Here is a 15,409-nt window from a genome sequence, read left to right as displayed (position 1 = left end):
ACAAAGACTGTGAATTAATTTAAAAAATACGAACTTTGGCGTACTCTGGAAATTGTTATAATGAACGAGGTGTATATAGTTGTCCCTTTTATGACAGAAGAGTAACAATACGTAAGGAAGCAACTTCAGACGTGGGCTCATAGTACTTTGATACTGGCTGTTTTAACTGCTGGCTATACTTTAAATACCATTGTGATCTAACAATGTTTACACTTATTGAAAGTGATCTTTAAGGGACATTTATTGAAACAGTCTGAAAAATTCTTACGCCAGTAAGCAGTTTAATTTAAAGGATTATCCAAAATTGAACGCGGTAGCGTAGTTGGTTGAGGCACTATGCTACAAGCCGGGAGGTCGCGGGATCGAATCCCGATGAGGTGGATTTTTTTCAATTGATCTAATACTTCCAGCCGCATTATGGCCCTGGGGTCGACTCAGCCTCTAACAGAAATGAGTACCACAAATTTTCCTGGTGGTAAGGGGTGGCCGGCACGGAAGGCTGACAACCTTACTGCCATCTATGAGCCAATTGTCTAGAAAATGTGGGAACCTCAACATCTCACAACCCTATGGGCCTCCACGGCCTGTTATAGGGATACCTTTACTTTACTTTCTTCAAAATTGAAACTATTGTTAATTATCGTATTAATATATACATAGCTATGTAAAGAAAAACCATTTTGTTTTCATGTCTGTACTTCCATACAAAGCAACAGAGCAACTTAACATGTGGGATATTTACATTTTAGCTGTTTAAAACACCGTAAGTAGAAAAACCACAACCGGTAAGAATGGCGCCTATAGAAACCTATATTTCCATGATCCGTCACAGTAAGCTGTAAACTTTCAGGATCCCTATTAAATATATTCACAGATCTGTCACTTATTGATTACGATCTAGACGTCCGGAGTTCGAGTCTGTGCGGAAACATGCCTTTTCCCCATAGCCAATAAGTCTGGTAGAAGCTCTGGGGTCCACTCTGCATCACATGCATTGAGTACCGTCAGCCAGGCGTCCGGAGCGTGAAGTCTGTGACGTCACGCGCCCAGATATTCTCCTAGCTAATAGCTTTGGCACAGATTTAGGTTTTCCTTTGTAGCCTACATTCCTTCCTTAAGGAAAACAAGTAAACTTATGGTATCACCACGCTCCGTGTGTCTCTGTATGTCTCCCATTCAAACTTTTGAACATTTTTTTACGAGGGGCAAACGGTAGCGTAGCTGGTTGAGGCATTATACTACAATTCAGAAGGTCGCGGGTTGAATTTCCGTTGATGCCATTGGATTTTTCAATTGACCTAATTTTTCCAGCCGCACTATGACCCTGGGGTCGACTCAGCTCCTAATAGAATTGAGTACCAAGAATCTTCCTGGGGAAAAAGGTGGGCCGGCACGTAGGGCTGATAACCTTGCCGCCATCTATGAGCCAGTTGTCTAGAAAATGTGGGAGTCTCTGCGTCTCACAACCCTATTGACCTCCACGGCATGTTACAGGGATAGCTTTACTTTTTGTTTTTTACCTTTATCATTTTTACGAAAATTCCTATGAACTTTAAGCCATTTGTGGCCACTCCAATTTCATAAAAGTAGTAGTAGCGACATGGCGGACGCATGTGCTTACAAGGTGGGAGACTCCAAGAGAGTAAAAAAGAAATTGCGTATTATATTATGGTAATTTTAGTCTTTAATATGAAGGAATAGGATAGTCTCTGTGGTCTAGTGGTCAGCGTTCCTGGTTACTAATCCAAAGGTCCGGGTTCGATTCTCGGCGCTACCAGATTTTTTTTCTGGGAATTAGTGGGGTCTGGTACGGGGTCCACTCAGCCTCGTGAAGATAGTTGGGGAAATACTTTAAGGAAATAGCGGCTCTGGTCTAGAAAACCGAAATTAACGACCGTGGGGATTCGTTGTGCTGACCACGCGACACCCTCTATCACCTAAAGTTGGCACTAACTTCGCCGACAAGAGGCGGTCGCTCGGTCGGTATAGTTCGCTTGCCGACTTAAATCACGGAGTTTGTTTGTTTGCTTTAATGCAAAGTAATAACATGGAGGCTATGCTAATATTTTCTGAGACAACTTCAGATTGTGGGCGATATCTGAATACACTTTTGAAGTTAGGCATGTGAAATTTGTTGTGGAAATGAACATGAACATGACAAGACGTTACGTATGAAGTGTTGTTTGAGAGTCAGCAGTTACAAACAGGTTGCAGTTTGACAAATTTGAGGCAAACAGAATATACGTTTAAATCATACATTCGTCACAAAAATAAAAGGGTAATAGTAAAAAAAAATAAAGCTATCCCTGTAACAGGCCGTGAATGCGCAGAGGTTCGTTAGGCCTCGAGGCTCCCACATTTTTCCTAGACAGTCGGCTCACAGATGACGGCGAAATCAGCCTTACGTTCCAGTCGCCCTTTACCCCCCAGGAAGATTCCTGTTAACAGTAACAATATTAATATTGAAATAATACAGTTACATCTATAGGACTTTCATGTGTGAGAATGTACGTTTCAGCATTTCTTCCCTCATCTGCCTGTTATCCTACTTTCTCGTGTATTTAATCATAAACAAGTGGAATTTGAATGCTGAGAAATTCAGGACTCAATGTTATAACAAGATATAGGGACATCTTAAGCCCGACTGTCATGTTACTCCTTCTTCAGTGCCTGTCTTGCTGATAAGCAGGAGTAGCAACAATCCAGAGATACTGGACTGATATACTGGAGTCATCCTGTCCGTCTATAATCCCAGCAACCCTCATGCAGACTCATGATAGGTGACAGTGACAAGTGTTTGGCCACTCTTGGTAGCCAGTGCTCTGACAAGTTATACAAGTTATGGAAGTTTTTGTCTCTTTCTTACTGAAATGTGTCGTAATTCATATGAGAAAGATGAACAGACATAAGGAATTTAAAGTAAAGGTAAACAAGTTAGGAGTTTTACGCACAGTAGAAGAAATAAGATTCGTTCCCATTTGTTTAATTACTTGGAAAAGGGCTGAGTATGTTTGATATTTGGAAGCCAGAAATTCTTCAAAATAATATTTAAACATCAATACCATAGCCCACAGACAAAGCTGTTTCTCCATTACAAATACCGGGTGGTTAATATTGTCACGATTTTATGGAGTGACTATAGACGGGGGTTGGATTGGTAATTGGATTTATTAACCACTTAAAGATGGTAACTACAAGTAACTATAGCGCTCTCGCTAATTCATGCACTCGTCTTCTCACCAAAGCACATATTAAGTATTCTGTGTTTGTTTTCACTAGCCGTTTCCTGGTAACTGATCCTAAGAGTGTCCTCTGCTTACACACTTACAGGCTGGTGAATGTCTCACAATTAACTCCCAGGCTTGCGGCCATCTCACGCCTACCTACTTCTCTTCTGATTGACTGAATTCAACTAACTGCAGCCAAACATATCCCCATTATAACATCTCGACACGGACCACACAGAAAACACCGTTCATTATTGTTGTAGTTCAGCTGTTACCATGGGAACACGTTTGTTTGCGAAACCCTTCAGTAACGGTTCTTGTATATTTGCTTATATCGCGGTCGTTGCCCAACAACGAGCCTACATCTACAATATTTTTTAGGGAAATAAAGCAAGTGGTACATGTACTAACCATGCGCTTTAAATGATTATACCATTTGGAAAATATGTGCTGCCAAAGTTTGGTAATATCTCTACTAGTTAATTCTTAAGTCTTAATGAGGTGAGCATATCCTTTTAAAGCATTTGCCTAATTTCTTTGCCCTATTGTCCCCATTTCATGTTCTTCAGCTTCTGAACTCGAACTAGTCCTTGAAAGCGCTTGTGACTGTTGCAGGTGGAATGCAAGAAGGCTCAGCCCAAGGAGGTGATGTTACCTACGAACCTGGCCAAGACGCGGGCCGCGGGCCGAGGCGCATACGGTGAGTTGCTAATGCTGAACCCCGGCGCGGCGGCCACAGCTGGCGGTCTGCCTCCTGGGGCTGGAGCGTCGAGTCTAGCGGCGAACCCTGCCGCCGCTTATCGCTACACCCCGTACCCCCTCCCTACCGCCGCGGCCCCACACCCTCTAGGGGTGGGTCTTCATACTGCTATGGTCCCCATAGCTGTGGCCCCTTCGACCGCCGCTACCAACCCAAACTGTTTGCAGTACACACCAGCCACGACCCTGTACAACATGGCGGGGGCGGTGCAGGCTGCCGCTTCCTGCAAGCGCGCTTTTGCTGCGACACTGCGCCCCCATCACACTCCGGCCACTGCAGCCGCCCTTACATACAGTATGAATGATTTACTGCGGGTGCAGGGGTTGGATGTTTCAGCCATGTACCACCCTGCCATTCCCGCGGCTGTGGGACTCTGACCCATGTTCACACCCTTACCAGGGCCCCAGTGAAGAGGAGAGGGCATTCTTTCCAGAATAGTGCCAAACTGCGACACCATGTCCACCCTTTACCCCCCTCCTTTCCATGCAAGTTGAGTATGTGTTCGAACCCTTACACACAATAATAGTACCAGAATCGCCTGCATTTGGTGGTATGTTCTGTATTCAAGTTTCTGGAAGTCACATGGTCTCTTCCGCATTGTGACGCACTTATCGTGAAACTTGTATATTGCCGGTCCACCTATATACATATTTTGAATTCAGTCAATAAATTCCGCGCTGGATTCCATGAGCAAGATTCCTCTTCTATTAAACCTTCTTTTGATTTAGATAATCATATGTCATACACACAGGAACTGCCATTTGATTTAAATGCATTCACAGGCATGTGGTATCCCATTGTCTCTGTGTACACAAGTTATAAGCCCCTGCTGGAACGTAGGGTATCATTCCTGTACAGAGTTGAAGGTGGCGGATCGAGTCACGCTGCCCTCTCACTCCCATCCCACGCCCTCTCCTCTAAATGTGACATAATTTACTTAAGTTCAGGGATGAAACTGTGATTCCTATTAGTGTATAGTAGTGACGTTAGGACATTTTTATTAGAATTCTTGAAACAATAATAGTCCAACCAAAGCGGCCTCATCGTTAAAGTATTGTAGAATCGTAGTGTTGGGTTATAAGACTGGTAGATATGTATTCTTATTTAGTGACGTAAGGCCTGGTTTCACCACTTACAATATACAGTAAATCTATTAAATGCCTTCAAAAGAATCATCGTACGTTGAATTATATTTGTGTACGCGACCGTAGCTATGAGAGAAAATTAGTGTTGTAATGTTGGTAAAGTGGCCTAGACTTCAGAGCGGCGTGTGCTTTGATGTGTTCAGGAATTTTGAATTAACAGATTTAGAGAATTTATAGCATTTCTGAGTATATCTTTTACTAATTGCATATTGCATAGTTATCATTTAAAGCGGGTCATCTTGTACTGAGCTGTTGGTTCTAACGTGACATCGTACGTCGTAAACGGTTCTTTGCTGTGAGATTTTCGATATTATCTTGGTACCGAGTATAATGTACTAGAATCTATCCTGAAAATAAGAAATTTTATCGTAAAAGGAGACTACATGTTTATGACAATTATTGTGAGGTCAACATGGCATGTTCTATCTGCAACATATCGAGATGTTTACGCAGTCTGCATAGTCTGCAACAGAACGTACTACAGAACGTCTTCTGTGGAGCGAAGTACGCACTCGAAGCATCTTATGTACCTAGTTTTGTGTGCATCTCCAAAAAAATATCGTTGATAATTATATACAATTTTGAGACCTATGACACAATCAACGAAACGTATTATATAGGAAAGTAGAAGGAGATTATTAGAATATACGCTCATAGCTTACATAAGCACATCATTATTTTTATAAAGTGATTTGTAATAAAATTTGTCATTATTATACTGTGGTAGAACCAGGCCTGTATAGATTGGGAAGGGAGTGAGCACACAAGACTTCAAAGTGATATCAAATTATGATGGCATTAAATTTGGTAGTCGAATCACTTTTAATGGGTTTTAGTAGTAGTGGAGTAGTGGGGGTATATATACACGTATATATATATTAGTCAATTTCCGCCTTATAATTTAAAGAATATATTTAAAATTTAGAATTTTTAGCAGGTTAATCATAATTATATCGTAGCCCCCATACCACAGCTTGCACCGCCCTTACGCTGTGTCGCCTTCCGTGGACGACTTTGAAACAGTTCAAAAGATCGACTGCATTTCGCGACCATGATGCTCAGTAGTAAAACCAGATACCTGGCAAGCAAAGTGCTTCAGTTTAACCATTATACTTTTAATGAAGGTCGTGGGTTGCTGTCATGATTCTGAACAAAACCAAGGAAGTTGGACACTATTCCTTAAATCATAGCAAGTGTTTATATAGCAAGTGGTGGTAACACATTTCTTATTGTCACAAACGTTTAGGTTTATCAATGTCTCTTCTCTTACGTTATAACGTTATGGATATTCCAAATTGTAAATTTGTATGATCTCGTGGAGATGTTTAATTTTTTTGCGTAGGTTCAGCTCCTGAAGCTTATATTATACGACAGAGCATATAGAAATATATATGAGGATATCATGAAACTATATCGCCTATGTGTAGATGTTTGGTATTTCCATTATCTGCAAAAAAAAAAAGCAGTGTACACTACTCTGTATGTAAAATACTTAATATCTTATCAGTATTATCATGTTCCTTTTTGTGTCTTTCTATGATACACTAGCTTGAAAAGTAACAGTTTTTTATTAATGTCTGGTGTATTAAAGTGAGGTAAGGTGAAAGTGAAAACTGTGTTCAGTCTGCGAAATACTATCTCATAGCACTCGAATTAAACATTTGCAAACTGCCAGGTAGTAGTGAAAAATAAAATTAAAAGCTATTTTTGCAAAATAGAAAATTTATTCTAATCAACGTTCATGAAATCGATATTCATGTCCAAACGCTACAGTGTTCAAACTTTCACCTTAATTCAGTATGAACCAGATTAAAAATACTGATATTCCAATATTTACATCTAATTTATTTAACTGTAAATATATGAGTTTCAATTAAACACTCATGAAATTTCATAATTGTCTATATGATATAAATTGTAACATTGTAGAGACAGTGTTGTCTAAAGGTGTGGTGACAGTGTTTCAAACCCTAGAATTGAAACTAAAATTCTTCAAAAGGGAAGGTGGGGGATGCCCCTTGTCGGTTCCAGGTTTGTGCACAGGAGGGCGCAGAGAGGACGACGACGCGCCATTTTTATTTCACAGTAAGTCAGGTGAAGTAGCTGCGATCCGGTACTTAGATGTTGAGTTTACTCCAGTAGTGGTTGGCGCGAGTAGATATTCTAGCTTCATAACATACATCACAGCTTAGAGCTTGTACTTATTCTAGTGTGTCTCTTTGAGAGAAAAAAATAATACCGTTATCAAGATGAGACAAGAAGCATATCACAATAACATTATGAAATGTAGAATAATTATATTAGTTTATGTTAGAAATAGATAGTTTATTTGTAGTTAAGGGTCCTGTTTTAAGGAGGTGTAGCACTATTCGCCTACACCTTCTGTGCAGTGTATAATAACATTTATGGGCTCATTTTTTAGTCTTATTAGATAATAATAATACTTTTTAGTAAGTAGATTTTTTACTTGTTCAAAGAGAGATGAAGTATTTATTTTATACAATTTTTCCTAATGATATTATTAATGCATTTTGATGACTTATATTTTAACAAGTGTCCGTTCCCTCCAGCTGCCTGTCTTCTTCGTGGGTGAAGGATGTATTTTACTTGGAGTATTTACTGTACTTAACTAGTGGTGTTAGTTGTAATAGCTGTTTTAACGTTTACAATGTTATATACATATTATATATTATTAAAATCAAGTGTATAGTTAGATGACTTGCTAACGTGTGTTTTCTTTCTGTGTTTATATGATGGTTTTAACGTCATTTGTTGTAAATTATTGCAAATTTAATGTTAACTGATTGGCAGAAATAAGCCTTTCATATAACGTTTCGTGTCATTGAACGTGTTGTATGTTTGGAAAAGAAAATTAACTCATTAATTATATATTAACATTAAAAAGGGCCACATTGAGGTTCTATCTAAGTAAAAAAACAGAAAGAAATTATTGTTCTGTGTTGTTAGAATTAGTACGATTTCTATTTGTATAAATATTACATAGAATAAAAATAACGTTTGTGAAAACCTCATACATAATTTGTTGTACTTTTGAAACACATTGTAGTATTTAGTTGCCTTAGATTAGAACTCCATAGTGATCCACCCGGCTAGAAATGTAGTCCAAGTAGTGACCCAAGTAGTGTCTCCATAAATCATTCACATCTCCTATAGTTCGCAGTGGTGTACTGTTACTCCTAGTTGTGTAGGCAGGCCAAGTACGAATGTATCCTCAGACGGACGGATCCACTGGGCATTCTCCCTTCTGCAGTTGCGGCAACCATCTCCCAAGATGAAATTCTGCCAAGAAGACTAGACCACGTTTCATTTTAATATGTTTACAACAGTTTCCTTCAGCATCGTCCATGATTCCTGACAGTTGTCCCCTAGTTTCTGCTGCTTTGTTCACTGCTGGGAAGAGTGGATCTTCATATTTATTGGAATGCATGTTTGGGCAAAGGAAGGCAGAACCGAATTCAATGTATTGAAATATAGCGTCTGCTAAGGCACAGGGCTCGAGATTTAATGACAGCTGCTAGGCTCCCAGTCGTAATTCATTGGTAAACTGTGTGTCTAGTTCTTCCAAAAAGAAACTGTCCACTAATATCAGTTTACAGAGCTCAATTTTACTATATGTTTTGCTGAAACATATTTTGATTCCCAGATTTGGAANGTATAGTTCTTCCAAAAAGAAACTGTCCACTAATATCAGTTTACAGAGCTCAATTTTACTTATGTTTTGCTGAAACATATTTTGATTCCCAGATTTGAAAAAAAGGAAAGTTATAAGACAAATGATCAAGAATGGAAATGAAACATAGATAAACATAGATATAGATAACGAGCTGTCAGCAAGGACAGGATAGCTGCGTGCGTGTTGTGGCGTTTGTTGGCAATCTGTGATTTGGCTGCGAATTTCTCAAGCTTGGCACGTGCTTCTCTTCTGTGGGTGTGCAGCGACAAGAACCCATCATTCAAAGTGAAGGTGTATCCTGGGCTGACTAATGAAGGCTGTAAGTTTAAAATGTTTCTGGTTCGACTGTTCATATCGTCGAAGTTGAGCCTCTGAAACCGACATGGAGGCGAAACAGACTGACTGTACTCAAGATATATTTGCTGATGTCAATCTCTTTCCCGTTCAGTGTCCAGCTGGTGTCTTCTGCCCAAAATAGCCACATATTCTCGTCACAGCGTCCCTTAATTGGACCATGAAACCCTCTGCTAGAAATATCTCAGATTAGCGTAGTATTTCCCCTTTCCCTCTGTTTTTTTTTTTATCTCGCCAAGCAAATGTGCTCAGCAGCTGTGAGATTTCCGGTATACACGTACTTCATGTCATATTACTCATACCTCATCAGTAAGCTTAGGCCTGTATACTTACCAGGTTGCAGCAGGTTCCCGATTATCATCCGTCTACTGAGTCTTTTAACTGATTGAAGTGATAATTCACTAAAGATCACGTGGTTTTGCAAGTCTTGTAAAACCGCGCATACTCCTACACACGAGTAATTGAGGATCAAGTTTCCATTTGTCTGATATCCGTCACATGAACTGTGTAAACAATCCATAATGTTGATTGCTTCATCTATGAACCTGTGAACAGCTTCATCAGCAAAGCAGAGGAGTGACAGAATCACTTTCTTTCTCACTGCTGTATGTAAGGTTGTGCACAATTATGATTCCGACAATTTCGTACATCCTAAATAACGTGTTATGTGGGTTTCAAATGTATTGTTGGATTATCTTTGCTTGTGCCCCCACTTATCTCGGATAATCGGGAGTGTACTGCAACTTTTGTCTGTGCTTCCAGTGCAGCCTCTAGATTAGATGCAGTAGAACGGTAGATCATCACAATAGCTGTTATGAAATTTCATGGATGCTAACAATTCGCCCATATCTTCTTTTGTAAGTGTTTAGTTGGTCAAAAACGTATTAGTAAATCATTCGCTCTCATTTCTTGATTTCCTGATTTATTTTCATTCATGTCTGAATATCATGCCCTACCCTATAAATATTAAAATCTATTAATCCACACGTTCATCTCCCTTGATACGGGACGTGTTAATTAAATACACCCTCTCTCTCATGTTCTTTTTTTTCCCCCATGGAGTTTACATGCTTTGAACAGAATGTTCTAATATTTTGTTCTTTTTCTCCACATTTCTAGATTTTATGTGGTCGCTTGGGGCCTTACCTGACGGTACGTACAATTTGTATTATTTGTGCTAGTATATTTCAATTAACATTTCTTTGCTTAGGCTGTTAACGTTTTAGCTTTAAAACGTAAACAGATTTATTCGCTGTGTAGAATAAAATGATTGTATTTCAGAGTTCTTAACGCTTATATCAAGATTAATTCATTTTATTTATTTTCGACACAAATATTAATTTAACATTACAACATATTTTAATTTAAACTTGTGTTGTTCGGCTATACAAATTTGGGTATCCTACTTGGTAATGGAGCTGAAGTGTAGTTCATTATAAATTCCTCTTTGCCGGTCCTATTGGCAGAGCAGATTATGTCGTGCATGGTCTTACACAGAGCAACTGCTGCGGTCACGGTTTCGAATTCAAGGCAGGACATAGGTGTTGGTGATTTTCGACATTGTGGAGACTACGCCATTGGCTAACATTCATCCAGGTAAAACGCAGTTCAAAAATCATAGAATTTATGTCAGGATTAACAGAACTCTGAAATCATAGGGAAACTATTCGGGAAAAATCTGTTAATTTTTTGACAGAATTTTGGCGACTGTACATATTAATATTATGGTCGAGTTTCCAGCCGTTATATATCTCCCTGTTTTTCATTTAAAACAACGTTTCACAGATGACTTTTTCTCCGTCCTCAGGTAAAAAACCTACTGTGTTGGATCCAAGTTTCTATCTCCATACATCATAGTAGCAAAAGACATTATATCTAAACCAAGCAAGGCTGAATAATGTTAAGAAAATTAGCCACTGTTCACTGTTATTTGAGCTGCACAATTCTAAAGAGTTACCGAGATTACTATCTTCTGGTCTGCGACGCCATCTGCCATATTTCCTAGATCCTAAGACGCATTTTCATATATTAAAATTTATGAAATCGGTATGCGTCTTACATTGGGGAGCGTCTAAGAATCGATGTAGAAAAATTATGTTATATGACTAAAACTCAAGGAAAATCTTCATGCCCAAAGCACTAGTCATGGGACAGTACACACGAAAATAGCAACAGAGACGATTTTGAAAAATTTCTATGTATTTCAATTCTTTAAAATGTCGTTACTTGTTGCAATGCATATAACTCCTGATGGGGAGGTGGAGGCTTAAAATACAAAGCAGTTTCAGTAATAATTGTTATCGTTAGCTTCGTTTAGCATTTGGTTATCGTCTCAGTTGTTACTGGATACGTGTGGATGTATTTTAATTTTTACATGAAATTGCAAGCCCTTAAAGCTATGGGTTATTGACACTTTACAGTGCCTTCGAAAGCGTTCCATTGTGAAGCGAAATTAAAATAAAAAGTAAAGGGTGGTCACTGCATAAGACTGACAACATTACCGCCATCTGTGAGCAGATTGTCTACACAAAACGTAGGAGCCTTGGCGTCTCACAACCCTATGGGCCTTCACGGCCTGTTAGAGCAGAACACGGGAGTAGAGCGGCAGAACATAAATTTACAATAAATGAAACAAAGTCTCATCTTCGGAAGAATAACCACGCTTCCATACTTTCGTGCGAAGTAACCACCAAGTAGCTTCGCAGGGCCGAGGAATGTAGGAAGACCTCGATGCGGACGTGGCAGTCCTCCATTTATTCAACGAGACGCGTGCAAAGGGGATGCCTAGTACGCAGCATACTATGCAAGTAAAGGCAACAGAAACTACCAAACCACTCGGAATAAATTCTAAAGCTGGACGAAGGGAGTGTGACAGATTCATGCCACCTGAAGGACTATCACTCAGGCATCGAACATCGATCTGTCAAAAAATTCCAACTATCTATAAAGAGAAACTGCTAAACTTCAAACGATATATTATTTAATTAAAGAAGAAATATTGCAGACGAGGCACGGCTCTGTATTATATTTTAATATTCCTCGAAATTTTACTGTTGATCCTAAAAGTGTAAAATAAGTTCAACTTAGATTCACAGGATAGGGAAAGCAGCGTGTAACGGCGATGCTGTGCATAGTTTCAGATGGCCATAAAATACTGCCTTATGGTATTCTCAGTCGCAAAACAATACGTAAGAATGAGGTGCTTCCTAAAACATTATTATGCATACATAAAATGAATGGATTACAGCTAATTTGATAGAAGATTGGACGAAAAACATTTGGCAAAGACGCCATAGAGCTTTATTTAACCCTGGACGCCTCTCTAGGACACTTATCTGAAGAACTGAAGGTTAAACTTGAGAGGAAGAAGTGTGTCTTAGTTGTGATTCCTTGTTGCGTGACCAGCCAACTTCAACCTCGCAATATTTCAGTTAATGTACCATTTAAAGATTGTTTAATAAATGGAAACGAGGCTTGGTTGTTCTCTGAAAACCTTCCACTAACGCCATCTGGTAAGATGAGGAGGGCATCTGCTTCAAAAATTGCTTAATGGCTCGCGGCTGCTTGGAAGAAATTAAGAAGGGAAACAGTGAACAGCAGTTCAAGAAATGTTGCAGTATACTCGTAGCTGCACTTTATAGCACAGAATATGTCTTATGAGACAGTTCTAATTTTAACTGCCCTGGTTTAGAAAGCGACTTTGAAGAATCTGTCAGCCCAAGGTTTTAGACTGGATGCAGAAGTGAAGAAGACTGCGAATAGATAATTTGTTTGGTTTAAATTTTCAGTTTTTTATTGATATGTGTTTTTTAATGCAGAGAAGATTTTAGTCTTGATATTTCCTTTATAATATATATATCCGCAAAAAGCTGTTGCCAAATCAGACGTGCATCTTATAATCGATGACGTCATAGTAACGATTAGTTTGTTACATAGGTACGAATGTTTCGGAGAAACCCGCTACTTTCGTCTTCAGAGCAGAAGAATCTCTTCTTTTCTGAAGAGGGAGGCAGCAGATTCCTCTACCAAACTACATGGCGTCACATCTCAGAAGATAGTAATCTTGATACTCAACACTGCGCAGCCTCAGTTCTCACGGATCTGGTATTCCACTGAGGTACCCTTTTCTGTACACCGGAAAGTTTAAGAACTACTGACTTCAGAAATACGACGTATGTCAGTGTATGGAGCCACCTGAATTACATAGAGGGCACTTGACAGTAAGAACTATATGAAATGAATGTTCCTGTCTATTCACAAATGTGCTAAATGAATGATAGTTCCCAACAATATTGTCTCTTTTGGGAATATGCGAGTAGTTAGTCCTGGTATTACATTTTCCACCTTCAAATTTCTAGTAAATGTTCGGCGACAATACTGATGTTCTGTCTCAGTCACTACAGAATAAACAACGGCGTCCCTTATTCAAAAGCAAGAGAATTCATTAAGTTGGAAAAATGATGGGTTTATTTTAGTTTGTATAAGTTTCTCTTTGAATTATACGTAATTTCATTTTACACAAACATTTAACCTTGTTGTATTGTTATTATTATTATAATTGGCCACTGTGCTGTTAAGTTATTGCACGTAAATAAACATGAATTGAATTGAATTGAATTGTTATTACAATATGTGATAGGTTTCTTTCATTTACAGTATTTTAAGCCATACTGTATTACATTTAAACTCATTATACTTTACAGTCCTTTTGTCCCAATAAAAAAATTGTTTAATAACGGAACATGTTTCCTCCTTAAATCTCACTTATTTTAAGTTAAAATGTTATAAAGAATCTTTACTTTCACACGAAGGTATCCAAATAATATTGTTGAAACAATGGCCATAGGTTGCTTGTGGTCTCAGTCCAGATCAAAGAATAATGACTTGTAAGTTTTTACATGGTTTCTGTTTTCATTATGTTCCAGATGTTTGAAGTTTTGTGACGGAACTCTATTTAATATTTTGCAAAAACTTGACTTATTTAGATAACTTAATATGGGTGAGAAATTAGCCTAGTTGAAACATATCAAATATTTATGACAGCGAAGGGGTGTACCTGAGAATATTCGAAACATTAATATATTTTACTGATTATGTTGGAATTATATGAAGTTATAGTGAACAGACATTATAACTAGGTCTAGAAATAAACAACAAGGCACTAACCCCAGATAATAACATATCAAAATAAGCTGTAACGTGAAAGAATGAGAAATGATAATATATTCCAGAAGCAAGATAAATAGAGAATGTAATGCATATATAAGAATGCCACAATATATAGCTTATAACCAAATTGATCGTGTCTGAAGCAGACATTACGTGCCTCTGTCACAAACCTTGAGATATTCACTTAATGAACTGCTGACATGTTAAATGGAGTTCCGCCATGAGGCTCAGTGTGTATTTTGTATATTAATGGACAGCAACTAATGACTTTATGTGCTTTGTTGCGCAGGTTTCCCCGCAGCCGCGTACGCCGCCTATGCGGCTGGTCGTGGTTACTCGGGCTACCCTAGCTTCGGACTTCCATATCCCACAGGTAATCACTTGGCGAGCTTGCATCACCACCACCCTCTGACCTTACTGCCGTACCCGCTCGAGCATCTCGGTGTGTACAGCGCTGCGGCCGCCGCTGCCGCAGGCAGTGTGCATGCCATGCCTCTGTGAACCGCGCTGCTGGCTCCCTTGTCGCATTCTTACTAACACTTCTTCCCCGTAACCCAGCCGTACGAGACTGCCGCAATAGGTCTTACTCTGTAGTCTGTGTATATAGAACGCATTCGAGGCATTGGTGGTAAAAGGATGTAGCTGCATTTTATATAAACGTCCGGATGGCAAGTGAAAATTGATTTATGCAAATATGTGTTAAAAAATCGAGATAACGTTTTATATCAATTATTTATTATATTTGTATTAGTTTCATCCTGGTATCCTAAATCAAATGAAACCAGAAAGAGTGTTAATATCTTTTCTGGAACAGCATCCTTTTTACTCCAAATTCTTTGATTGTATTTGCAGTTATATACGTAAACCAATGGAATTCCTGAACATCAGTTCCTTCTTCAGAATAATACTAATGCAAGTAAAAACATTTCTTCCAACAGGTTCATACATCTTGAATTTGTGTTCTCTTCAATAATAATAATATTTATCCTGTTTAGCTGAGATCGTCGCCGCAGAAAAAAAAATGCAAGCAGTACGACTCACATAGATGTACATAGACGCC

The 15,409-nt window shown here is 38.8% G+C and overlaps 1 protein-coding gene across 5 annotated transcripts in view; it reads left to right on the top strand.

Moving 5' to 3' along the window:
• The window catches only part of LOC111861415 (RNA-binding protein Musashi homolog Rbp6), a gene marked incomplete at its 5' end in the record, with an annotated part of 815,587 nt that overhangs the window by 724,918 nt on the left and 75,260 nt on the right, over window positions 1–15,409 (top strand). For all 5 annotated transcript variants that reach the window (XM_033750309.1, XM_033750308.1, XM_033750310.1 and 2 more), the window contains 3 exon segments: window positions 3,843–3,927; window positions 10,300–10,332; window positions 14,639–14,722. In XM_033750309.1, the coding sequence (XP_033606200.1) occupies window positions 3,843–3,927; window positions 10,300–10,332; window positions 14,639–14,722 (202 nt within the window).

Source organism: Cryptotermes secundus, unplaced genomic scaffold, assembly GCF_002891405.2.
Source record: "Cryptotermes secundus unplaced genomic scaffold, Csec_1.0 scaffold605, whole genome shotgun sequence".
In the NCBI taxonomy this organism is placed as follows: domain Eukaryota; kingdom Metazoa; phylum Arthropoda; class Insecta; order Blattodea; family Kalotermitidae; genus Cryptotermes; species Cryptotermes secundus.
Note: the sequence above shows the minus strand (reverse complement) of the source record. Positions and strands in the feature narration are given on the sequence as shown.